Genomic DNA, 25,999 nt, shown 5'->3' with positions numbered 1-25,999 from the left:
ATATAGTGCTATAAGCCAGTCACTGTTGTAAGTACTTTATATATATTTACCCTGAAATCCTCACAACCGGCCCTTAGAGGTAGATGTTAATATATAATAAGTGAGTTCACATACATACATAAAGTGCTTAAAATAGTGCTTGGCACAGAGTAAACATTAGATGAGTGTGTAGTTAGTATTGTTATCTGCGTTGTGATTCCACACAAATGAGGGGAAGTCAGTGGCCACGGAAGCATCTGCAGAAGTCCTGAGATGTGAGAGGCTTGACTCAGCCCAATGAGGAGAGGGATCCAGCAGCGAACAGAATCCCCAGCACCAAGACCATCGCCTGGTCCCCGGCGGGCCCTCAGAAAAGATTTGTTCAATGGCTCAATAAAAGAATCAATGAAATACTGGGGCCACTCACCCCAATTCCCCATCTGAAGTAATAGTTCCTTCTAAGACATCCCGACCAAGTGGCCACCCCCCTCCCACTTGCACATCTCGCCTAATGGGGAGGTCACCACCCCCAGTGGCAGCCTGTTCTCCTTCTGGATGGTTCCAATGGAGGGCCCTGTCCCTTCTACTCCTTGGCTCGGCTCTGCCCTCTTCCAGCTTGGAAGATGGTAAGCCTTTCTGAACCTTTTCCTGGCCATGGAGAGAGAAATTCCAGGACGAGTGTCTGTCCTCTCTGACCAGGATGATAGCAACAGCTTAAAACTTGCTTCTATCCTTGCCCTCCTGTGGCCTATTCTCGGCTCGGCACCCGGAGGGATCCTGTTAAGAACTTAACATCTGACCTTGTCCCACCACTACTCAAAACCTTCCAGTGGCTTCCAGCTCAGAGGAAAAGCTAAGGTCCTTTCAAGGCCACCTCCCACGGCCAACTGGCTCTCTTTCCATCCCAGAGTGAGACACACTGACAGTCCCCAACAGTTTTTGGTTTTATTGGCAAGAATTCTTTACAAAATCCACACACACGCATCCACACGCACACAAGATGCCTGCCCCTGGTTTGGCCACCCCTCTGCCCTGCTCTCTCCTGGGATCAGACCTTCCTGGCCTCACCCAGGGATGCCATCCTGCAGCACCCCACCCCACACTGGACGACCAGCGAAGGAGCAGAGAGTGGGAACCTCCTTTTCTGCCTGTGTCCTACCCGGGGGAGGCAGGAAGCAGGTGGGGGAGGCAAGAAAACAGGATCATCCCCCTTCCTCCTCCAAGCTCCCTGAGTTGCCAGCTTCAGCTCCAAGTGTCACAGCTGCTAAGTTAGCCTTGGGATCATCATCTGGTTGAAGCTTCTCCAGCCCCATTTTGCAGACTGGAAAATGGAGGTCCCAACAGTGAACACGAGTCCCCCAGGTCACAGTGTTCGTCACTGGTGGGGCAGCGACTAGAACGTAGCTCTTTCTGGCTTTCAGGAGGTGGAAGAGATTTGGGCCCTGCTAGACCCTCAGGCAAGGGGACAGCCAGGGCCTGGGGCAGGAAGGGAGTGCCCAGAAGTTGTCCCTGGAGCCCACGCCCAGGGAAAGCAGTCCCGGGGCCGCTGAGTGAGCTGCAGTGTCTGGCCAGCACTATAAAGGTTTGCCAAGGGTGCCCTCTGTGACCGCCCGTGTGGCCTGCTCAGGTATACAGCCTGGATCTGTCAGGATACTGGTAGATGTGCTCAGCTGGCGGAGAGAGTTCAAGACAGCTGGGGAAAGAGAATGAGAGAATGAGAATGAGAGAGAGAGAGAGAGAGAGAGAGAGGCAGAGATACCTCCTGGGGTCTAGGCCCTTCCTCCGGCTGCTGAAGATGAAGGGATGAGGGAGAGACACTAGCTGGCAGGACCGTCAGCCCTTCTCAGGACTCTGTCTGCAGGTGTCCTGGAGGCCCGAGGACCATCCAAGGTGCGTGGTGGGATGGACAAAACTTTAGGCTATTCTGAAGGCAGGCTGGACCTGCGGTCTGAGCAGAGTGGACCTTCCTGGACGTTCCTGGACATTCTGGCGGGCAGGGGGGTGGCTCACGTACTTGGCCGGAGAGCGGGCAGGGAGCAGTACTGGTCCAGCCAAGCCAGGGAGGTCTGGCGGAGGCTCTGCAAGCTTGCAGTGGACACCATCCCGTTGAAGGACTCGAACAGAGGCCGAATGAGGACGCTGAACTGGGCCCAGGTCAAGGAGCAGGACTGTTGATCAGCCAGTACCCTCACCCAGCTCATGTGTAGCCCCGATATCTGGCCTAAACCCGGGGAAGGTCCTGGCCACGGTGGCACCTTGGACTTGGAGGTCTCCCACTGCAGCCACCCTCCCATCCTGCCACGGCCTGTCCGGCTCCTCTATGCCATCTTCTGGGCTGCGCTATCCCCTGTCCAGCTCAGCCAAGAGCTTGACCAGGTAAGGGAGTGAGAGACTCCACATCTTCTTCAGGAGCCACCCGGCTCACGCCACTCAGACGTGAGGTTCTCCCAAACTCCCCTTGGGACATTCTGTGGGCAGGGCTGTGGTCCCCTCACTCAGGGGCTCCTCCCTCAGTTTCCCTCTGCTCCCAGCGAATCACTGGGCACTCCTGCTGGCCTGGAAGGAGGGGGCAGAACCTATGTCCCTTCCCCTGGGCACAGCTCAGAGCCCCTGCCTGGCCTGTCGGGCACAGCGGGGTCTGGCCGCCGCGCTCCCCCCACCCCCACCCGCCACCGGCCGAGGGAGGATACCACCCAGAACTTCCAGTTGTGCAGCGTCCGGGTACGGACATAGTTGTCAAACATGTCTCGCATCTGGTCGAAACGCTGGTGTGTGATGGGCACCCCAGTAGCGGGCAGCTGTTGCTGGCACAGGCTGGGGGCAGGGGGCCGGTCAGGGCTGGGGAGTCGCGCGGCATGCCCCCTGGCCCCAGCGCCCGCAAGCCCCCCGCCTACTTAATGGCAGCGTTGAGCTCCTCGATCTGGTCCCGTAGCTGCTGGGCCTCCTCCTGCAAGGCCGCACGCTCCTGCTGCAGCATGGCGATGTACTCGGCTGTCTTCTGCAGCGTGGTTGCTTTGCTCACCTGCAGGCACCACCAGGGTGGGCTCAGGTGCTGGAGGTGGCCCCACTCTGGGGCCCACTGAGGCACTGGGTGGGAGGAGGAAACTGGGTGTCCAGAGGGTCCTGGGATTTGGTCTTGGGCGGAGTGGGGGGGGGTGCAGGTGGGTCGACGAAGGAGCCCTGCGGTTCTGGGGGTGCCGGCCTGGGCTGGGGGCTCACCTTGAGGCTGGGCTGGGCACTGAGTGTGCTCACCAGCCCGTGCAGGGTGTCAAACCCCAGCTTGATGTTGAAGCGCCGCTTCTGCTCTGCAGAGATGTGGGTGATGCGCCGGTTCTCAGTCTTGGGGGGCAGACAGTGGGGTGAGCCTAGGAAGGAGCATGGAAGGGCCTAGGGGTAGCAAACAGATCTCGGGGTGAGGGAAACGTGCCACCTTGTTGTTGTCTGGACGGCCCCGGCTTAGGATGGGTTGAGGGGGAGAGACGCAGACACTCAGAATCCCCGGGCCCCACATGGAGCTGAGCTCCCCAGACAGCCGCCGCTCACCACCTGTGGCAGGGACAGACAGACCCACAGACAGACCGACACAGGGGAGAGGGCCCCATTGCCCTATCCCTCTCATCCTGGCCTCAGATGTAGTCCCCCCTTCTTCCTTCCCCTCTACCCCCTGGAGTCTCCCAAGCCCTGCAAGCCTCTTTACCGCTGTGCGCTGGGGGCGAGAGCCGCTCCACTTTGGGGACAATCAGGGGCCTGGGAGGGGCCAGTGTGGCCGGGCCTGGAGGTGGCCGGGGCGGTGTGGGGGCCGGGGTCGGGGGTAGAAAGGTGCAGGGGAATTCAGGGGCCGTCTCCTGCTGGGGTGGAGAAGGGCGGAGAGTTGGGGTGAAGCCCTGGGTCCTCCCCTCACCTCCCAGTGCCCGCCATCTTACCGGGGACCCTGAGGGCCGGAGGAGGGTGCTGGACACAAGTGCTGGTTCCAGGGTCTGCTCGGGCTTCGCTGTGCACGGGCAGAAGTGTGAGGGCCACCGGGGCCAGCCTCAACCCCGTCATCTCCAAAGACCCCCTCCCTCCCCTCCAAAAAAAGCCCACTCCCCTTTTGGGTTCAGGGCCCTTGTCCCTAATTCCTCCCCACTTCTCCATCCCCCCCCCAGCTGAGCCTGAGCCCGCCCCTTAAACCTTCACCCTCTGCTCCCATAGGCTCCCCACTTCCATATTTGGTCCCCAACTTCCCCTCGGGGGACCCGGTTCTCCCCATCTCACCTGCTGTGAGCAGCTGTGTGAGGCAGGGGTTGCTGCCCCCAGCAGTGACAGTGGGGTTGGCAGTGGCAGGGGCCAAGGTCGGGGGGCTGGGCTTCCGCCCTCTAGGGGATGGGGTGGGGGGCCTGCCTCTGGGCCGCATGCCTTGGGGCACTGTGAAGTGGGGCCCAAATGAGGGCTCCAGATACCCTGAGGGCAGAAGGTCTATGGGGAAGGGGCCAGGGGCTGGGCCTGGACCCGGCTGTGGGGTGGGTGGGAAGGCAGTAGGAGCAGGCAGTGGGGATACTCCTGGGCCCAGGGGGACAGTGGAGAAGGGGAATCTGGGAGAGAAGAGAGGCTCTTCCTGCAGCAAAGCAGGGGGAGGAGCCATGGGGGGGTAGGTGGGTGGGGGACAGGGCTCTAGGCCAGGCCCCTTGGCAAGGGCCGGGTATTGGAGGAGGGGTGGGGGCACTGGCGGAGGTGGGAGCTTGGGCTTGGGGTCTTCAGGAAGGAGGAAATCAGAGTTCAGGAAGGCACTGGAGTCCAGGGGGCCAGGGCAGCTGCTCCGGGCCTGGTTGGGGGACAGACAGAGCAGGGGAGAAAGCTGGTCTTGGCAGCCACCCCGGCAGCCTCTTGCCCTGGCTGAGCTCTGGACTGGGCACTGGGAGAGATAGGAGAAATGATCCCTGCTGTCCCTACCCGCCCCCCCCACACACACACCAAGGGAAACTGCAGTCTAATGAGGGGAGGGATTGGAACACATGTATGCACAAATTAGGAGTGAGAAAGAGTATCAATCTTCCTGCCCGTCTTTTCATTTGCCAGATAATTATTCCATCCAGCCATCAATCCACCCACTAACCCATCCGTCCATTTGTCCTCTCACCTGTGAGCTAACTCATCTACCCATCTCTCCACCAGCCCACCAGTTATTAGCCCGTTCACCAATCTGTCTGACTGTCTCTACTTCATTCATCCATCAACCCATCCATAGTCCTCTACCTATCCACCATCTGTTCACTGACCAGCCACTTCTTCAGCCACCGGCCTATTCATTGACCCACCGAACTATCCATCTACAAATCCATCTACAGCCCATCCATCCAACCGACCACTCACCTACCCATATGGACACCAACCCATGTAAGCATCCACCTTCAACTACAACCCATCTATCCATTCAACAACACACCCATCCATCTACACACTCACTCACTGGCTCACTAGCTCAGTCACTGGGCAACCATTTACCCAGTGCTGCTCATGTGCTTGAACTGTGCTAGGTAAGCCTGAGCAAGGCTTAGTTAGCTCTTTCAGCGAGGAGCTCGCTGTCTAGTTGAAGAGACCTCTCAACAATGAACTACAAGAGTGCCTGAACAGTCTGACGACAGAAGGAAAAGGCGTCTGACAGAGCAGCAGGGAGGCGACCTCCGAATTGAGCCTGCGGGTTCCTGATCCAAAATGGAAGCTTCACCGTGTCCGAAACACTCGCACTGAGCTTTCTGTCTCTGTGTGCTCCTTTGTGCTTCTCCCATCTGGCTTGCCCTCTACCAGTCTCTTCTTCTGTCCAAACCCAACCCATTCACTAAGCCCAGAACCTCCCCTCTTCCAGGAAGCCTTCCATAAGCAACCCAGTCCTCGGTGGTGTCCTGCTTCCATGCCCTCCTCTCTCCGCTGCCCCCCCGCCGCGCCCCCCCCCCCCCCCCGCCGCTGCCCTCAGCTTCCCCTCTATAACTGCCTGGTCCTGGTTCTGCTTCACGGGGGTTCTGCTTCATGGGGTCCTTCCTCCTGAGCTGAACTGCTCCCTCTCAGAGGGCAGAGATGGGGTCTCTCTCCCCCTTCAGTCCCTCTCATTCGACCAAGCACAGGACTGGGCACTCGGGAAGTACCCTAGCTCGTGGACAGGGGCAGGTGAGCTAGGCATGGCTGAGTGGGGTGGGGGTGGGAGCTCACCTGCAGGCGGTTATGCCCTGAGAGGTGGGTCACGCCCGACGAGGCAGGGGGCACCTCTGAGCCCAAGATCCCACTGCTGAAGAAAGGGTCAGCCATGGGGCCAAAGCTGGGGGGCTCCGGGAAGTGTGAGGGCGTGGGCGTCGGTGGGGGGCGGTAGCTGGTGAAGAAATCTGTAATTCAGACATATAAGGCGGTGGCAGTTAGGGATAAGGCCAGGCGTGGCTGGAAGCAGGGGGAGGAGAGTGGGCCTCGTGCCCTGGCCCCAGGCTGGGCTGGCCTGGCTGGCAATGAGATCGGGGGGAGGCGGGGCGGGGGGGCTTCTACAGGAGATTGTGAAATTGGGAGAGTTTCTGTCTCACTCAGGGGAAGCAGCAACAGAGGTTCGGGTGGGATGGGCCTGCACGCTGGACAGCAGAGGCTGGGTCGGGGTGTGAGTAGAACCCCGGGAAAGAGTCCTCCCACGAGCCTCACACTGGGCTCACGGGGTCCCCTTCCCCATCCCAGGCCCAGGCCCTCCCCGCTCCCCCTCCCGTTACCAACTCTGCTGGGGCCACAGAAAGGGGCAGGGTAATAGAGAGTGCCAGCCAGGGAAAGGGGTGGGGTGCATGGGGCCGAGGTCTGGGATAGGGAAGAGCCCCAGGGAGATGGGAGTTTAAGGGATGAGCTAGAGGTGAGATGGGTCAGGAGGTCAGTGGGTCTGGGACAAGTTGGTTTGTTGGAAGGTCAAGTGGGGCCTCAAAAGCAGAGCCCGGGAGTGGGGTGAAGGACTAAGGGGGTCATAGCAGGGGTCAGAGGGTGGGCTCAGAGTGGGGACAGGAGCAGAGGCAGGGCTGGAAAGCCTCGAAGAACTGGCCGGGAGGGGGCAGCCAGATTGTCTGAGGTGCGGGTTGTGTAAGCCCCAGGCTATTCTGGTTTTGGGAAGCAGCTGCCTGTGCCCTAACCACATCCCGGGCCTGGGCGCCACCCGCCCACCCGCTCCCTTCCGGGCACCTTTCTCTGACCCTGACCAGCCTTTGCTCTGAACCAGCTCCCAGGGCCTCCTGGTCTGGCCCGACCCAGCCCCACAAGGCCCATCCAAGGCCCTGGCTCCCCAGCCAGGGGAGCTGGTCAGGCCTCTCTCCCAAAGGCCACCTTGAAGGAGGCCCCGGGAGTGGGACAGATAAGCCCACACCCAACCCGGAGCCTGATGGGGTTAAACTTTGTATGTGCATCTTATGTGAGTCTGGCGCCCATGTGTCGCTGGAAGGCTGTCGCTCTGTGGGTGTCAGCGTGGGGTCTCATGCAGGATCCATCTCTGCTGTGTGTGTCCCCATGTCTGTAGCTCTGTCTGAGTCCGTGTGTGCCTGCCTTGATGTGAGGCCCTCTGCAGGCGCATGTCGGCTCTGTGCCCGGGTGTGTGCGCGTGCGTGTGCGTGTGCGTGTGCATGCGTGTGCGTGTGTGTGAGCTTGCATGCGTGTGTGAGCTTGCATGCGCTCATGTGGTTAAAGTCCCTTTAACCGAGGGACTGGGTGGCAGAGGGTGAGTAGTCACTGATCCTCTATCCCCCCAGCCCCCAGAGACCGTGGGCCTCATCACCAGGCCCCTTGAGGCCTAGGCTCTAGAACCATCCACGTAGGGGGCCTGTTCCCCGCTCACTGCTGCTGCCTCCTCCCCAGCGCTCTGCAGGGCTCATGTGGCACCGAGCCCAGTCACCACCATCCCCCTGCCATAGTTTGCCCTCAACTGTCCCTTCCCCCTTGAGAGAAGTTGCTTTGTAGCCCTAGCCGGCCACCCACGGAGCCCAAGTCCCCCCCAGCTTCTGTCCCCCCATTGATCTATATCCCCTCCCTGAGACCCTCTCCTACTCCAAGCCCCCTCCCCTTCCTTGAACACTCCTCCCCAAGCCCCGGCCTCCTCACTGGGTTTCCTCTCAAGTGAGGAGCTCTGGGGGACAATCGAGGCAGTAGCCGTGGTGGCCTTGGTGCTCCTGGCCCTCCCTGTGTGTGCAGCGCCAAGGGGGCCACACTAGCCAACTTCTCTGCATCACCCACATCCCCTACCTTTGGTTGCCCATGCTCACCGCCCCCCAGCAGCCACCCCGGATTGAGAGAAGTGGCTTCCTAGCCCCAGTTTGGCCGAGTCCGGGCAAGAGGCGGTTTCCTACCTGTGGCGGGAGTACGTGTGCCCAGACAGGACCGCTGCCCTCCCAGACTGGTCTGCTCCCTGGGCTCTGCCATCACCACTTCTGCCCCCACGGCCCCCACCCTGCCCAGGGCTGAGGCAGGGGTGGGGGTGGTTCCTCATTCCCTAGTGCCCGCCCCACCTCTTGACTGACAGGCCCAGGACCCTGTGCAGAAGAAGTGGAGGGGTCATGGGAACTAAGCCTTTATCCCAGAAACCCCCTTCCTACCCCCTGGGCCTGGGCTGAGACAGGCCAAGCCTCTATGGCTACCTGACCCCTAGCAGGGCTCCAGAGTCCCCTGTTTGTATGATTGTCGGGGACAGTTTCCAGGATCTAAGATAAGTAAAGGAAGCAATGTCGGGCAGAGTCTATTGTGAAAACAAAAAGACATTTGCCCACAGGTGCTCATGCAGACATGGGTATCTCCGAGAGGACACAAGAAACCAGTGACCTAGCAGCCCTGGGGTCAGGGAGAGGGAGGCACAGAAACACATTCCAAAAAAAAAAAAAAAAAAAAAAGCTTTACAAGATATAATTCCTGGGATTTTCTTAAAAACAACTAAGGAAGGAGAAGTGGGGGAGGCCTCCATGAAACCAGACCGGTCAAGGGTTGATACATACTGAAGTCGGTGATGGTTACAGGAGGGTTCAGTGAACCACTCTCTCTCTGTGTATGTTTGGAATGTTCTTTTTTATTTATTTGAAGATTTTATTTTATTTATTTGAGAGAGAGAGAGAGAGAGAGCACGCGCACAAGTGGGGGGAGGGGCAGAGGGAGAGGGAGAAGCAGACTCTCTGCGCTGAGCAGGGAGCCCCATGCGGGGCTCCATCCAGGACCCCGGGATCATGACCTGAGCCCAACGCAGATGCTTAACCGACTGAGCCACCCAGGCAACCCTGGACTGTTCTTTACTAGTTTTTTAAAGGAAATTATGTAAATAATAAACGAGCCCAGACAAATCAAAGTCCCTTTCTCTCCTGAGATTCCCAACATCCCCTACTTTCCTGGGAGCTGGCAGAGCCTGTAGCATCCATGCCCCTGGGCCCCGGCGCCTGCCCAGGTGCCCAGTCTGGCCCTGCTCTCACCTGAGGCCACGTCAACTGCATCCCAAGTCCGGACAAAGGGAGACCAGGAAGGGCCCTCAGAAATCACTTAGACCATCCGTCCTCCCGGAGGGGCCTGGAACCGGCCTGAGGGCCGGTGGTCATCCGGGGACTTTCCTCATACTGGCCTGGCCCACAACCCCACCCAGCAAGGGGCGCTGCCTCACCTGAGATCTCCATGAAGTCGTCCAGGCTGGGCTGCAGGGGCGTCAGGTCCGGCTGGATCATGTCAGCATTGCCCACGTAGGCTGGAGGGGGCAGGGGTGCCGTCAGGAGCGGCAGGCGGGGTGGAGTGGGGGCCGCCCATCCCCTGGCCACCCTCCCTTGGCCGCCCGGATTCTCGCAGGCCTCCCTTTCCAGGTGCAGGCGCTTACCGTCCTCAGGGGGCAGCTGCAGGGGCGCGGAGCTGGGCTGCGTCATGGTGAAGAGCGTGTCGGAGATGTCGGACAAAAAGCAGTCGAGGTCCAGCAGCTGCCGCCCGCCGGGCTCCTCCTCCGGGCCCCCGAGCAGCACGGGCACCACGCTCGAGAAGAGCTGCTCGCACCATCGCTCTGGTGGGTGCCAACCCCCTTCCGCCTAGGGAGACAGAGCCTTCAGCAGCCACGAGAGGGACACAGGGGCCCCCCACTGCCCCTTGCCCTTCCGTATGGCCCGCGCCTGGGGGATGAGGTGGTCAGCAGGTCGGGAGCCTCCGTGTGCACGGCCCTCCTCACCTCTCTCTGGAGGACCCAGTTTGCTGCCTGGAAGGCCTATGGCCGCCCCAATTGGCCTCTGACAACTGCCCCCAGCAGAGAGAGCTGGATGGCCTGCTGAACAGATAAGGGTCCCCTTCCTGCCCCCTATACTTTTTTCTTGCCCGGAACCCCAGTTCTTGGGGACTTCTGTTTCCCCCATGCCTCCCACCACTTGCTGGGCTAACCAGAAGGCTTGGGGTCTTCCCACCACTGCGCTCAAAGGCTCCCCCTCCTCCGGGGAGACGGGCTCGATCAACTAGAGGACGGCGGCCACACCCACTGCCTTCGTGACCCACCGTCGCCGGGCCACCGCCTTACCCACCTAGAGGGAAGCTGTCAGTTCTCTGGGACCTGGGAGCACCCACCTGCTTTGGGGTCAGGAGGTCCCCTTCCCTGCTGGATTTACGGAGCTGCAGGAACACACAGAGGTGGACACTGGATCGCTTGTCCCTCTTCCGTCAGTGCCCGCCAAGGCCTCCCTTACTCACAAGCTCCCCCGGACGAAAGGGCTCCCCATTTCCCCTCAGGAGCTCCTCCGCGCTGGGAGGTAAGGAGGCGGCGAGGAGACTCTGGGCCACACGGTGGCGCTGTCAGCCTGGATCTTAATAGGAGGCGGGGTCGGGGCGGGGGTTCTAGGGGAGTCCCGCCCGGGCTCTTCCAAGAGAGGCAGTGGTCCGCAGCCCCCCGGAGCCCCCTCCCTCCCACCACTGACCCGTTTCTTGTAGTAGATGCGCCACTTGTGGTACTCGCGCATCACCACCTCAATGCGCCGCTTCCAGTAATTGCCCTCCAGGACCACGGCCTGGGGAGGGCCAGGAGGGGGCTCAGTGAGAGAGCTGGCACTGACCCCCACCCCTCACCCAATCCGCACCTGGGCCAGCCCCTCCTGCCCCGCGCCGGGAGAGAGACCCGACGGAGGGGCCGGGCTCGGCAGGGAGGCAGGCAGGCCAGGAGGTCCCGCGGCTCAGCTACCTCTGGTCTCCGGTGCTCATCAGCCTCAGGCCCCTGCAGGGGGGTCACGAAGCCACACACGGGGCTCTTCCTCCGCTCCACATCTGAGAGAAGGGGGCCAGGTCAGGGGGGTACCCGGCATCTTCACCTCCCACCCCAAGGGGCCCGGGACTCAAGCGCCACACTATGAAATCCTGTCTGGCTTCTGATGCTTAGATAAGTGCCACCTCCTCCAGGAAGGCTTCCTGCCTGCTCTAGCACCCCCAGAGCCCCCTCTTTTATGGGACCCTGTGAAAGGAACCTCCCACACCTCCTCTGCCTCCCTTGGGAGCCCAGTAGGTGTTCAGGCAACACTCGCTGAATGGGATTGTGGGACCACAGGAAGTGAGCTGCTCCAAGAAGGTCAGACTGGCAGGCCAGGGCCTGGAGCCCTTGGTCTCCTGCCTCAGGCTCCTCCGCACTGCCCAATCTGATGCCAGAGAACCACCCCTTGTCCTCTCAGGCCACCTAGCTGAGCTCTTTCTCCACCTCCTCCACTCCCTTCCCTATCTCCAATCCAATCTCTCTCTCCCCGGGCTCCTTCTTCGGGGCCCATAAACACATTTCAGGCTCCCCTTTACCTCCCAAACTTTCCCTTCCTTTGCTACCCCAACAAGCTAATCTCTTCCCTTTCACCCCTTTGCTTAGCCCCCAGTTCTAGAATAGTTGTCATCAGCACCTCCACTCCGTGCCTCCTGGTCTCCTCTTCACTTCCTGTGACCCAGCACCTGCCCCCACTGCCCAGCCAAGGCTCTTACCCTCCCTGGACCCAACCTCCTGGACCTCAACGCAGAGCACCCCCTCCTCCCTCGGCCAGGGAACCTTCCCTTACTTCTCCTGCCTCCTTGACTATTTTCACTGGCCCTTCTGCGAGGCGTGCCCCCAAACCCCTCTCATCTTGCCCCTTTCCAGCTGCAGACATTTTTCAGCTGCCCATAGAATCTCTGTCAGGATGTCCCAAAACTTGACACTCTCAGATGTTTGGAAACGTCCTTCCCAAGCCTGTGCCTCCTCTGGACAGCCAACACTTGCCCCACAGAAACTGCCCATCGACCCCCAGCATTCCTATCTAACCGTGAGCTAATCATCTCACTCCTGTCTCTCTCCCGAGGATATGTGGCATTTCTGCCACTGTCCCCTCCCCAGCCAAACAGCTACAAAGGGGATGAGCCAGGCAGCCCTCCAGCTGTCCCCACCCCTCTCCCTTTCCCGAAGCCCACCTTCAAACCCTCAGTGCTCGGGGAGAAGGGGCGTGCCATGTGCTGTCGCTATTATCACGATAATATTATCACTTTCGGGGAGCCCTAGTGTGTGTCAGGCCCTGTGCTGAGATATGAATAATCTCACTGAAAACTCACAGCAAGCCTGTGAGTTTATTTTATTCTCTCTATACTGTTATTCTCTCTCTACAGATGAGTGATCCTTATTAGGGAGGCTAGGGACTTTCCCAAGGTCACACAGCTTGGTGGGAAGGGGCATCATCCTAGAACTTGACCCAACCCCCCTCTCTGTCTGACACAGAACCCAGGTGCTTCCAGCAACTCGGGCAATAGCCGGAGACCAGGGTCTGCCTGTCTGGGTGAGGACCCTGGGTGGCATCAGCAATTTCTTCTGCAGAGAAGGGTTTGCATCCCATCCCGCTGTGTGGGGGAAGGGTAGGGAGTGCAGGGCGGTGGGGAAAGTGGTAGTGACTCCCTCTGGCCTATCAGCTTCCTGGTTAGGATAGGGCCTGGTCCTGCGTGTTCTCAGTTGAGCCATCCTGCGTGTTCTCAGGTGAGGACTGGAAGCCAGCCCTGCTGGGAGCAGCGAAAGGAGCTCTGGGCTCAGAGTAGGAAAGCCCTGGACTTCCAGCCAGTCACAGCTCTGTTCCTTTTATGCTCCATGACCCTGAACAAGTTACTGGCCTTTTGGGCCTTCCTTGCTCATCCGTAAAATGCGGGTTAATAATACCTATCTGCCAGGGTTGCCGGGAAGCCTCGATTAAGATGGCTTATGAAGTACTGGGTGCCAGAGATAAATGGAAACCAGAAAACCCTCCCTCTCTCTGCTTGGATGGAATCCAGGGAAACCAGGACAGAGAACACTGAATATGTTCCCTCCTGGGCTGTGTGTTCCCAGCTCAGGGTAGCTTTTGATCCTGTAGCAGGACTTGGCTGCACTGGACAAGGTCCCAACCCAGGGTGGACTGGTCTGAGGCTGCTCAGCCTCAGCTGCTTTGCCACGGAGGGTGGGTGGGTCTCGAATCCCAAAATGAATGACCGTGACCTTCTCAAGGGCATATCAGATTCACCCATCATGGGGGCTCCTGGGTGGCTCAGATGGTTAAGCGTCTGCCTTCGGCTCAGGTCATGATCCCAGGGTCCTGGGATCGAGTCCCGCATCGGGCTCCCTGCTCGGCGGGGAGCCTGCTTCTCCCTCTGCCTCTGCCTCTCTCTCTCTCTGTCTTTCATGCCTCTTTCTCTCTCTCTCTCTTTCTCTCTCTGTCTCTCATGAATAAATAAAAATCTTAAAAAAAAAAAAAGATTCACCCATCATTTATTCAGCACCAACTTTGTGCCAGGCCCATTCATACTTGTTATGCCCAGGCCAACCAGGAAAAGTAGGACTGTTGGCCTTATTAGGAAACAGAATCAGAGAGGTTAGTCACACAGCCTGCAGTTACACAGCCAGCAAGGGCAAAGACTGAGCAGATAAGCAGCTCTGGGCAACTCCCAAGTCTGCAGCCCCCTCCACTCTACCGCATGGCCTCTCTGGGTGCCGCACCCCCCACCCCCCAGGCTCCATGCGGTCACCTGCTGGTGGTTCACTAAGGACTTCAGAAAGGCTTGGGGAGACCCAGGCAAGATCCTTATTTTCTCCCCTTTGCGATGTGATGCCACTGGCCCGGACAGCATCTAGCACCTCTTTCCACCCTACCATTTGAGGCACTGACTAGGCTGATGGAATGCAGAAAGGGTCTTGAACTGCCCTCCAAACCTCTGCCCACCTTAGGACTTCCAAGGGCTGACCCCTGCTGTGCCTAGCAGTCCCATTGGAGAGCACCATTTGGAACACGTTCCCCAAAACCCTTGGGGGTCAGATGCTGGTCCTGGCCCCTAAGGGCCATGGGGGTTTCCTGGGCGCCCCCCACTTACAGCCCCCCTGCTGGTGAGGCCCATGGTGCCCACTCACACTGGATGTACCAGGCCCTCCAGATGGCGTTGTTAAGGCGGATCTTGTCTCGGCAAAGCAGCTTGAGGCCTTTGAAATTCTTCCACTTGGGAGACACCAGCTTGCCACTGTCAGAGGGAGAGGGCTGGGTCAGGGGGGGTGGGCAAGGGGAAGCTGGCGGGGGAGTTGCTCCTGCAGGGCTGGCTCCCCACTCTTGCCATGCACTGGGTGTTCATCCATGCTGGGCCATCTGAGGGTCTCCTCCCCAACCCCGAAAATCCTGCTCCTCGCTCTGACCTGCCTGAAATTCCTACCCTGAGAGTCAGACCTTCAGAATAGGTCCTTGCTAGGGTCCCCTGCGTTCTCTGGCTGGAGCTGCTCATTCACACTGCCAGAACTAAAGCCAGGGCTGAAACCTGTTTGTCAGCTCCATCCTAAAGACAATAATGCTGGTGGCCCCACAGACATCTGTCTGTAGGCCCGCTAGGGCTGGTTCTCCGACGCATTTCTTACAGAAGGAAACTGAGCGTCGGGAAGGTAAAAACATTCCCAAGGCCACATGGTGGAGATTCATTCAGGCCCTATGGCTTTCTCTCCACCAGTCTCACTGGCCCCCTTTGACCCCTAGGGGATGGGGAAGGTGTGCCTGGGTGGGGAGAAGTGGCCTCCAAGCAACCAGCCTCTGTCTTTTTACTGCCCTTCTGGGAGCAGCCCACTCCAGAATCCCAGGATGGCGATCTGGGCTGAGCTGGAGAGGTGTGCCCCTTCTCAGGGGTGTGTGCAAGACAATAGCCATCGGGCTCCAAAGGAAGGCAGCTGGGGTGGTGGAGTGGTGGGCAGTGGGGAAGCAGCACCCTGATCCCGACCCCTAACCCCGACCCTAATCCTAGCCGTCAATCAAATCCACGAGATGGAAGGCCCTTACACAGGTGAGGGGCTCGACTCTCAAGGTCAAGATGTGCCAAGTCAGTGAGGACTTCAGAAAGGCTGCGGGAGACCCAGGCAAGATCCTTATTTTCTCCCCTTTGCGATGTGATGCCACTGGCCCGGACAGCATCTAGCACCTCTTACAGGCCAAGTCAGCCACCCCTAAGGAGCTGACCCATGAGGTCAAGATGCTCAGGGTCTAGACCCCCACTGGTTCCCCCCTTCTCCCTCCATCCTCATGGTCCACAAGCCAGGGCTGTATACCAGCCCCTTCCGGCCCACCTTCTCCAACCCTTGCTCACATGGGAAGCTGAGGCCCCAAGGCTTAGTTTTTCAGAACCCCAGCCCCACTATCTTCCAAGGCTTCTCCCTCATCTTGGGGGTAAGAGGTGGGTGGGTGGCAATCTGACTACTACAGCCCCTTGGGTGCATGGGTCACTGGCTCCCCTCTCTTCTCTGGTCTCCAAGCTCCTGTGTTTGTTTTGGGATAGGGAGTGGGGAGGACAGCCCCCCCCCCAGAGTACCATAGGCCTCATTACCCAAATAGAGTACATAGCCCAGGCTTGCTGGCTAGGCCCCTCCCTCCTAAGTTAGATAAACACCATCTGTCCAGTAGGGAGACAGGGATGAGGTACACTGATACGTCCCGGGCCAGCTTCTTCTGTGGCACCTGGGGGGGACTCCTGAGTTTGTTGCCCCTGCCGGTATCCCAGCAACCTCCCAGCCCGCTCTGGTCGCCCAGGGCCCCATGCCCAGCCCACCTGCCCTCCCTCCGTTTCCCAGCTGAGGCTATGATGTGTGTGGCCGAGGCGGTGCTCAGGGAGATGAGACAGTGACAACATCCAAGCCTAGGAGGAAAGCATTTTGTCTGTGTCGGGCTTATTGGCTGGGAGGGGAGGCGAGGGGCCCAGCCTGGAGGAAAAAGCCTGGCACTAGGGTTCAAGGGCTTCTTATGACCAATAGAAAGTCTGGGAATCTTGGGGATGGGTTGGAGAAAACCTAGGACTCTTGGTTCAGCCTGACCGACCCCCCACCCCCTCTCCAGTCCCCAATCTACCTTGTAGGAATTCCGAGAGTCTCTCTGACAGAGTCCCCCTTGCTGTCTCCCGGAGGCCATGCTTTCCATAGCTAGCCAGCTCTGACCTTGAACGAGTGTTTTCTTGGAACCTTCAGCACCTGTCTCCCTGGGGCTTCCACCTACAGAAGCGTGGACTGTGGGTCTCCTCCTAGAAGGGAAGTCCTCCCTCTTTCCACACTGCCCTGCTGAGGATGAAACCCAGCCAGGCAGCCACAGGCTGTCCTCCCGGTCAAGCACCTCTGGACACCTTACCTTGCTGTCCTTTCCCATCCAGTCACTCTCTCGGGTCAGCCTGGCTTCCCCAATACTCTCCCTTCCAGGGGACCCCTATAATCAGGGGTATTCAAGGGCTAAAACACTGTTCCAGTCTGAACCTCAGATTTTTCCTCTACTGAAGAGGGGGAAGCCAAAGTCTCTAGTACTGAGCCACCTCCATCCCTGGCACTTGGGCCCCCACAGAGACGGAATATTCTGGGTATTTAGGGAGAAAGCACAGCCCAGCTCGCCTGGGTCACATCAGATTCTAGTCAGCCTCTTTGTGGGCGCAGTTCTTGGGGTGTGCTCTAGCCCCAACCTTGCCCCTTCCCCCGAACCCCTCCCTTTGGCCACCCATGGTTTGAGGTTGGATGGGATGTGGTATAGAGCAGGAAGCTAAAGTTGGGAGCAGGTGAGAAATGGGGTGCCCTGGGAGAGTCTGGGGAGGAGGGGTGCCCACATCCGGTGTACCAAGACCTTAAATGCCCTCTCCCAGTCGGTCCCATGATGTCCCAGGAGGGGGAGGGGCGGGGAGGGAAGAAAGGGACGGGAATTTGAACTTTCCACATCGGTCCAGCGCCCTGGACGATCAGGTTGCAACATGACCTGGGCCCGGGGCCAGAGCATGTGGGCCAAGGTTACATCGCCTCCAGCCAATAGGGTCTCGGCTAGGCTGCCGCGGTTGGGGGTGGGCAACACCCCCGCAATCCCCACCCCAGCTCCGGCTCCTGGTCCTCAAGGGCCTTTCTGTATCCAGCGGTTCTCAGAAGGGGAGGAGGCGCCGCAGAGGAAGAGGAATATTTGCACAGAGAAAAGATCAAGGCCGGCCGATCCCCCTTTCACCTCTACGGTTTTCGGTTGTTACTTTATCCTGGCCCTTCCGCTCCTGGGAACTTTGCTCCAGGGCACTGGGCCAGAACCCGGGTTCGCGCCCTCCCTTAGGACACAGGCGTGGAGCTAGGGCCGGGCGCTGTCCGTGCGCTCTGCAACGCGCCGAGCAGGGGTCCCAGGCAGCGTTGGGCGCTCAGCCTCGGGTGGCGACCGGGGTAGGCGAACCCAGGCCTCCCGGGCACCAACCCCCACGCGGCGTGCTGCACCCCCTGCCCGGCGACCGCTGGAAAACTCTGCCAGCTCCCCACCCCCCGTCCGCCCGGGGCACCCTTCTCTCGCCACCCTCGATCTAGCAGGTCAAGAACAGGTGTCCCGGCAATTGGGGAGTGCAGGGTGGAGGAGAGACTGGGTTTCGAACGACGTTGGCTATGAGTCCGGACAATCATGGGAGTGAGGAGTGTCGCCAGGGTGCAGGAATGGCGTGGGTCTGGGCCGGGGATGCTGGGGAGGGAGCGGAGGGCTAAAGTGGTCTGGTGGATTGGCCCCCAGAGTGGAGGATGGGAATAGTTTAGGGTCCTGGGAGCGCTAAGGATGCCCTGGCATTTCTCTGGGGGCAGAGGAGTCGGGACGGGGAGAGGGGCCCGCGGTGGGCCTATGGCGGTCAAGGTGGAGGGCAGGCGGTCCGCGCCCCAAGGAGGGAGTGAAGGTGGCGAGCAACGGGAACCTGGAGGTGTGCACTCCAGGCGGAGGCCGGTGGGCTGGCCCCGGGCCGGAGGACGCTCGGGGCCGGGGCAGAGGGGTGTCCAGGATGTGGTCGGAGTCTCCGAGAGCAGCCGGGGACCAAAGTTTGGGGCCGGGTCGGGTGTCCGGGGCCCCAGCGCGTGGGCCCGCCAGGGAGGGCCTAGGCTGTCGGGCCCCGGAGCCGCCCTCACCTGTAGGCCAGGCTCATGCACTCGAAGAGGCGGGTGAGGGTGGGGTCGATGCTGCGAGGCCCGAAGTCTGCGGGCCCCATGGGCCCCTCCTGGTCGCGCCGCCGGGTCAGCGAGTCGCTGTGCGGCGACGACACCATGAAGTGACCGCTGTGGATGACCTGCGAGCGGAGCAGCCCGCCCGCGCTGCGCCGGGTACTCGGGTCCTCCGAGTCTGTGTCTGAGTCCGAGTCTTGGCTGGGGACGACCCGCGGGCCGTGCAAGCCCGCGGCCAGACCCTCCAACGCCCCGGCCATGGCTTTAGTCGCCGCCGCCTCGCCCCGGCTCGGTGGAGCAGCCAGCACGCCTCGCTAGGCTCGACTGGTCTCATTAGCATGACCCCGCCCCTCCGCCGTAATAGGCCGTTCGAGGGGCGGGGCCTCTGGGGGCGGGGCGGTCTTAAATTAGCATAATCAAGGAGCTAAGTGTGAGCGTCGGCGTCCGCGAGCTACTTGCGGGTCTGGAGTTTGGAAGAGGAAGGGGTTCTTATCTGCCCTCCCGCCTTTCCTTTTGTGGTGTCCCTACTTCGCCCGAAAGGGGTCTCAAGAAGAGTTGACTATCAGTCGTTCACACCTGAGCCTGAAAGCGCCTCAGTGCCTGGGATTCCTTGCTTCGAGGGACGCCCTCCTGTGAAGCCCCTCACCTAACTACACCCCTCCCTCCCCGCCCTCTTTGATCTCTCGGCTCACATTCACTCCCTCTCAGTCCTGCACACAGCTGGAAGCACCCACCTCTCAGAAGTCTTGTGTGGCCTGGCCCACAGGTAAGTCTCAGCACCCCCAGTTGCCATAATGGTCATCACTACACCTGCACAGAGGCCCCAGAGGGTTAATGAGTGTGAATCCAGTGGTGATGGCTGACAGCTGGCAAGGTGGAGCCTTGGTCACCCTCCCCTGGACATCCCCCAGGCAGGCCATCTGCTCAGGAGCTCTGGGCACCCCCTCTTCCCCGCCCTGAGGTCCAGCTCCTGTTCCTGATTCCCCTCTTCTCACCCTGAGAACATGAACCAGGATGTTTGGTCTGAGGCACTCACAGGGTCACCTCGCTGGCACCTGTAACAATCCTCCGAGGTGGGATTCTTGCCCCACGTCCGGCGGTGTCACCAGAGTCCACAGGAGTGGAAACACGCTTGAGTATCTACAGAGGGCCAGCCACGGAACCTGGTCTGGAATTCCAGACTTCCCATCCAGGGCCGTCTCTGGTGGGGGAGGGGAGGGCTAGAGGCCAATGGTGGAGGGTGTGGCCTAGGTGTGGTCACAGGAGGGAAAGGGGGGGTAGTCAGCTGGGGGCAGGAAGCTGGGGAAAGTTTCCCTCAGAGTGCTTTCCTCCTGCCCAGGATCCCGAAATCAAATGGCAGTGCTTCCAGGGTCCCTGTGACCATCTGAGAAGCTGTAATGATGAGCCCAGGCAGCTCACAGGCTCACTTTTCCACCCACCCAACCACCCACGTCCCTTGTCCAGGTACCCTCTGTCCCTGGCAAACAGTCACCTCTCAATGCCCGGAGCCTTGGGTGCTCTCCTCCCTTGTCCCCTGCTGTTCTCTGCAGGAGGTGCATTCTCTCTGCTCATCTCAGCCAAACTGGGGGGCCTCAGGGTCCCACCTCAGCCTGCCTCCTCTGGAGAGAGAGCCATTCCTAAGTGGCTCTTTTGGGATCCTTGGCACAGAGACCGACCAAAACAGTCGTTACTTATCCCTGATGTGCCTGACTGGCTTTGCCCCTGGCCTGTGGCAGGACTGTTCCTCTGGTGTCTGAACCCCCAAGCTGAGCATGCAGGGACTTGGGGGAACCCATGACACTTAACAGAGCTGGTGGCCACTGTGGGGGACGGTGGGAAGCAGGGCCTCCTCTCCCTTGGAGACTTCTAGCTTTAGGGACCCAGGCACCCCAACAAATCTCTGTCTTATTGGGGTTCTGTCTCTCTACCTGTAAAACGAGGCAGTTGAATTCAGTGATTTCTTAGGAATCTGTAACTGTTAACACCCTTGGTTCTGAGTCTGCTCTCAGTGTCCCACCTCAGCCCACCATGCTCCCCTTGGCCTCCTGTCCCCAGGATAAAAATCTTAGAATTGTCTCCTGTGGTTCAAGAGACTTTCCTGAGAGTTGGGTCTCAGGGTGGATTATATGTGTCACCCCATTTCCCTTCCTTTCCCCAGACATCAGTTGGCTCTCTCTCAACAAGCATCTGCACCCTGTTCTTGCTCTCCTCAGGGCCTGATAATACCCTTGGAGGACTAGTCCTGAAAAGATGATCCCTCTGTGTGTAATTCAAAACAAAACACTGCGACACTGTATAATAAATGCAAGGAAGTTCACAAATTCTGATCCTCCATGACAACACCTTCAATTAGAATATCTATTACCAAATTTTTTTTCAAAAAAGAAAAGTTTAAATGCTCCAAGCTTGGGGCGCCTGGGTGGCTCAGTGGGTTAAGCATCTACCTTTGGCTCAGGTCATGATCTCAGGGTCCTGGAATCAAGCCCCAGGATCAGGGTCATCATCAGGCTTCCTGTTCAGCAGGGAGTCTGCTTCTCCCTCTCCTTCTCCCCCCACCCCCCCCCCCAGCTCGCACATGTGTGCACGCGCGCTTGCTCTCTCTCAAATAAATAAAATATTTTATAAATAAATAAATACTCCAAGCCTGCTGGCACCTTGAATACATGCTTCATCCGCCTTGTCCAGCCTCCCCCAATCATCGTTCCTTAACCATACTGAAGTAAGTAATATTACCGCCATTTTACAGTTGAAGAAACGGGCTCAGGGAGGTGAGGCACTTGCTCAAGTTCCCACGGTGAGAAAGGGCAGAGCCAGGTCTGACTCTGAAGTCCAGGCTCCTTCACTTATGAGGCTGCCACTCTCCCTTTTAAATACGATTCTAGCCACAGCCAACTGGAGAAGTCAAACCAGCTGGCAGCATGGGGGCCCTGCCTGGCATGCCCGGACATGGGCACAGCCTGTTCAGGGTGCCCTTGCCCAGATGACAGTGCAGGCTTGTGTGAGCTGGCCTTGCTCACCCTCGTGCCCCCTTTCGCCTCTGGCCTCTGTCACCCACTGCCCAGCGTTCACAGCCTCTCTCTACAGCCAAGTCTTGTTCACAACCCACAGAGACCCCAGTACCAGGTCCGGATTGGTGTGGGAAGCCCTGACTGGCCAGCAATCCTGCTTGACATCACACCTGCCCTGTGTCCCGGCCTTAGTTCTCGGGATCCCTCCCCTGGGCTGCCCCTCCTCATCGGGAAAGTTCGCCCAAACTAGAAGTGCCGCCTTCACATCCAGCATCTTCCCGGAGTTCCCACAACCCTATTCCAACACAACTTTTAATTGCATCTGGCTCTGCCTTCTCAGGGAGGGGTGCACATTCCTCCCTGTCCCACTAGATGGCGAATGGCCTGAACGGGAGAATCATAGTTTATTTCTCTCTATAGACCATTTTCCTCCAAGTGCAAATGTGCAAATGGGTTTTTGTCGAATGAATGAGTTTATATCTGTCTACCATGTGTGCTCGCTCTATCCATCCATCCATCCGTCCATCCATCCGCGCGCGCGCGCGCACGCGCACACGCACACACACACACACACACACACACACACACACACACACACACAGATGACATTTACTAAGTGTATACTATGTGCCTGTTCCAGTGCTAGGTATTTCACTTTTGCAAGAGTTCAAAAATACAGAAAAGCAAAGATTTGGCACTTGTAATACCCAAAGAGATGGAAAGTAGCTTAGCAGCTGCCAGGGGCTGGAAATGGGAGGATGATTGCCAATGGGTATGGGGTTTCTCTTTGGGGTGTTGAAAATGTTCTAGAATGAGATAGTGGTGATATTTGCATAATTCTGTGACTATACTAAAAGCCACCGAAAAAGGGTGAACTGTATAATAACTGTATTATATCTCAGTAAAATTAGGCACTTTTATTTTTTTTTTAAGATTTTATTTATTTATTCAGGAGAGACAGAGAGAGAGAGAGAGAGAGGCAGAGGGAGAAGCAGGCTCCCAAGGAGCAGGGATCCCGATGTGGGACTCGATCCCAGGACTCTGGGATCATGACCTGAGCCGAAGGCAGACACTTAACCATCTGAGCCACCCAGGCGCCCTAAAATTAGGCACTTTTAGACATCATTCCATTTCCTGGTTGTGCCCTCAATTGTGTGCGTATGTGGATGTGTTAGGATGGTCATGGCCATTTTACAGAAGGGGAGACTGAGGATCTGCGGGCGATTCAGAGTGCTATTGTGATACCTGACTCTAAATGGCTAATGTTGGGGGAACCTAACCTAACCCATCCATGGAATCTTTGTAACAGCTCCGTGAGCTGTTTCAACTCATTTCAACTCATCTTGTAGACAAGGAAACAGCCTTTGCCGAAGGTCACAAGGGGAGGAAGAGACTGAGATTCACACACAGTCGATCCGATGCCAGCCTGCCCACAAGAACCTACGTTCTCAAATTAGAAGGACTAGCGATCATGCGGGAGGACATGGTGTCAGCAGAATCTCATCCAGGCTGTTGCTAGAGTAACTTGGCACAATCACCTTGGAAAACTATTTGTCAGTACCTGCTAGAGCCGAACATCTGCATCCCTTATAACCCAGCAGGTGTTTATGTGCACCAAAGGACGTGCACACAACTATTCATACAGCATTATTCTTATCAGCTCAGTACTGGAAACAACCCAAATGTCTATCACCGGCGAATGGTTACATGCATGGTGGGACAGCCACGCTACGGAATATTAACGCAGCAGTGGGAATGAACCCCCTACAACCGAATGCAAGCATATGGATGCATCTCACTGATCATACGTTGGCCAAAGAAACCTGACATGGAAGTGTATGCACTGTAAGGCTTCATTTTTTTTTATTTTTTATTTTTAAAAGATTTGTATTTTATTTATTTGTCAGAGAGAGAGAGAGCGCAGGCACAAGCAGGGGGAGTGGTAGGCAGAGGGAGAAGCAGACTCCCTGCTGACCAAGGAGCCTGATGCAGAACTCCATCCCAGGACCCCGGGATCATGACCTGAGCTGAAGGCAGACACTTAACCGACTGAACCACCCAGGTGCCCCTGTAAAGCTTCATTTATATAAAGCTCCAAAACAAGCTAATCTGTGGTTTATGAATCAGGGGAGTGTTTAGCTTAGAGGTGACAGGAGGGATCAAGAAGGGGCTTCCTGGGGTGCTGCTAACATTTTCTTTCTGTATCTGTGTCCAGGTTACATGGGTGCGTTTTTGGTGAATATTCATCAAGCTGGATACTTATGATGTGTGCACTTTTTATTTTTATTTTTTAAAAAGATTTTATTTATTGGGCGCCTGGGTGGCTCAGTTGGTTAAGCGACTGCCTTCGGCTCAGGTCATGATCCTGGAGTCCTGGGATCGAGTCCCACATCGGGCTCCCTGCTCGGCAGGGAGTCTGCTTCTCCCTCTGACCCTCTTCCCTCTCGTGCTCTCTATCTCTCATTCTCTCTCTCTCAAATAAATAAATAAAATCTTTAAAAAAAAGATTTTATTTATTTATTTGAGGAGAGAGTGAGGGAGAAAGAGAGAGAGCATGAGCTGGGGAGGGGCAGAGGGAGAGGGAAAAGCAGACTTCCCGCTGAGCAGGGAGCCTGACTTGGGGCTCGATCCTAGGACCCCAGGATCATGACCTGAGCCAAAAGCAGATACTTAACCAACTGAGCCACCCAGGCGCCCCTGATGTGTGCACATTTTTTAGGTATGTTAGATTTAAAAGTTTTTGAAAAGAGAAACCAAGTTTGCATGCGTACACACCATACACACACACACACACACAGTATCAGCCACTTCGCCTCCTGAGTCACCCCCAACGCTATTACCTGAAGCCTGCCCCAGCTGGGGGTAAATTGGGCATCCAGGTGTAGGGAGGAGCAAGGTGGGGCATCAGGTCCAGAAGAGGATGAGGCAGGGGATCACTGAGTGAGCTGAAGAAGTAGGGGATGGAGGGATGGACAAGAATGAGAAAGAGGAGTAGAAACGTTTTTGGTGTAACAGATTTTACCAAATGGTCATCCAAAAATATAATCCCCAACCTTAACTGTTTACCAACAGAGTAGGGAAAAGATGGGTTGCCCCGCCCATATCATTTTGGCCTTTTCCTGGCCTGCGATGGGGTTTCAAGACTGCCTGGAAACAGCCAAAGTGCTGGAGAAGGGGGAGTTTCCAGACAGACACCCCCACTGGTCACATCACTGATTTCTTCCTTCCCAGCTCTCCCTGCACATCACCCACTCCAACCCCCAGCCCCGCCATCCGCTGCACCCCAGGGCCCTATGGAAATAGCTTCCCTTTCCGGTCCACTACTCAACTGTACTAGTCAAAAAGTATAGCGTCAGGAATTAGAGCCTACCCCCTCCCCCCCACCCCCAGCTGCCCTGCCGGCCATCTGTGAGAACCTTAGCCGGTCATGCCATAAAAGGGAGACGAAAGTTCTTGCCCTGCCCCACTCTCAGGGAAATGAGAAAATGACCATGAAGCCATGCTGCAAGTCAGCCCTCCCTCCACTGAACTTCCATGGTCCTGGGCACTATTTCTGCCCTTCTCTGAGTCTCTGCTGGGCATGCCTCAGTCTCCGATGCTGAGTTGCTTGGAGGCAGGAATCATGGTACAAGTGTCTGAGCATCACCCCACTCCTGCACCCCTGGTTTAACTGAGGGTGTGAAAACAGCAGGCAGTTAATATGCATGCTGGATGGGCAGCTGAGGGGGCCTTTGGGTGGGAAACAGATGAAGAGATGGAAGTTTAGGTAGATGTGTGGGTGGAAGGAAGGATGGACAGATGGACAGATGGTAAATGGTAGCTATTGTTATCATGGTAAGTGTAGAAATAGTAAAAGGTAGCTAGGAAGCAATGCTGACAACTAGTAATAGTGAGCACTCACTATATGGAAAGAGAAGAAAAGCCGGGGCATATAAGCACCAAACTATGACATTGGTGGTCTCTATGGGAGGCGGGAAACAGACATTGCTTGTAAATTTCCATAAATGTTAAGGTTGCATAAGCCCTGTGTATTACTTTTGGAAACGAGAAAAAAAAATTCTCCAAAAAAGTAAAGAAAATAAGAGAGAGCATAGTAGATGATGGCATGGGAACCCTCTCCTTTCTTCTTGAAGACCCCAAAGTCCACAGATCAAAGCTGTCTAAACAAAAGAAAATGGGTTCCTGACTGGCTGACTAAGCACTGGGGAAAAGGGGAAGGTGCAGCCTCCCGCCCCAGCAACTCTGAACACTCTTTCTCATCTATGGAGCCCAAAGACGCCATGGGGGACATTTTCTCTTTAGGGCACGAGGCGGGTTCAGCAGGTACCTGTGGGTCATCTCAGGCAAACCATTCACCCTCTCTGGGCTTTAGCTGCCCCACCCCCACCCCCCCGTAACACGGGCAGAAGCACTCTAGCCCCCTAGGTATGTTGTGAACAGCCAGGGTGGAGAATCTGGTACACGGCAGTGGAGGAACGGGAGGCAGCCAGGAGATGAGGTTTTGCCAAGAAGGATGTCATGCCAAGAGTCTGTCAGCCTACAAAAACGTCACTGGCCAGGGCGCCTGGGTGGCGCAGTCGGTTAAGCGTTAAGCGACTGCCTTCGGCTCAGGTCATGATCTCAGGCTCCTTGC

The 25,999-nt window shown here is 57.5% G+C and overlaps 1 protein-coding gene across 6 annotated transcripts; it reads right to left on the bottom strand.

The window, feature by feature from the left end:
• Positions 1 to 1,553: 1,553 nt before the first annotated feature.
• On the bottom strand, positions 1,554 to 18,618 carry MLXIPL (MLX interacting protein like). Of its 6 annotated transcripts, none has more exons than XM_028110203.2 (17): positions 18,326 to 18,618; positions 14,324 to 14,430; positions 11,135 to 11,217; positions 10,875 to 10,964; positions 10,528 to 10,572; positions 9,803 to 10,004; positions 9,596 to 9,676; positions 6,163 to 6,332; positions 4,234 to 4,780; positions 3,903 to 3,970; positions 3,677 to 3,827; positions 3,410 to 3,525; positions 3,199 to 3,318; positions 2,874 to 3,001; positions 2,670 to 2,793; positions 1,994 to 2,123; positions 1,554 to 1,672 (listed from the first exon to the last, which is right to left on the bottom strand). In XM_028110203.2, exons 1-17 carry the CDS (start codon positions 18,616 to 18,618, stop codon positions 1,554 to 1,556), a joined length of 2,574 nt encoding a protein of 857 aa, XP_027966004.2. The 6 variants fall into 6 exon arrangements, with proteins under 6 accessions (XP_027966004.2, XP_087873278.1, XP_087873277.1 ...); XM_088017152.1 differs by having other exon boundaries at positions 2,874 to 2,944; XM_088017151.1 differs by having other exon boundaries at positions 3,199 to 3,312.
• Between the last annotated feature and the right edge of the window lie 7,381 nt (positions 18,619 to 25,999).

Source organism: Eumetopias jubatus, unplaced genomic scaffold (assembly GCF_037043125.1).
Source record: "Eumetopias jubatus isolate StellerSeaLion01/CBP00866 unplaced genomic scaffold, mEumJub1_p1.0 scaffold_12, whole genome shotgun sequence".
Lineage (NCBI taxonomy): Eukaryota > Metazoa > Chordata > Mammalia > Carnivora > Otariidae > Eumetopias > Eumetopias jubatus.
This window is presented reverse-complemented; position numbering and strand designations above follow the sequence as displayed.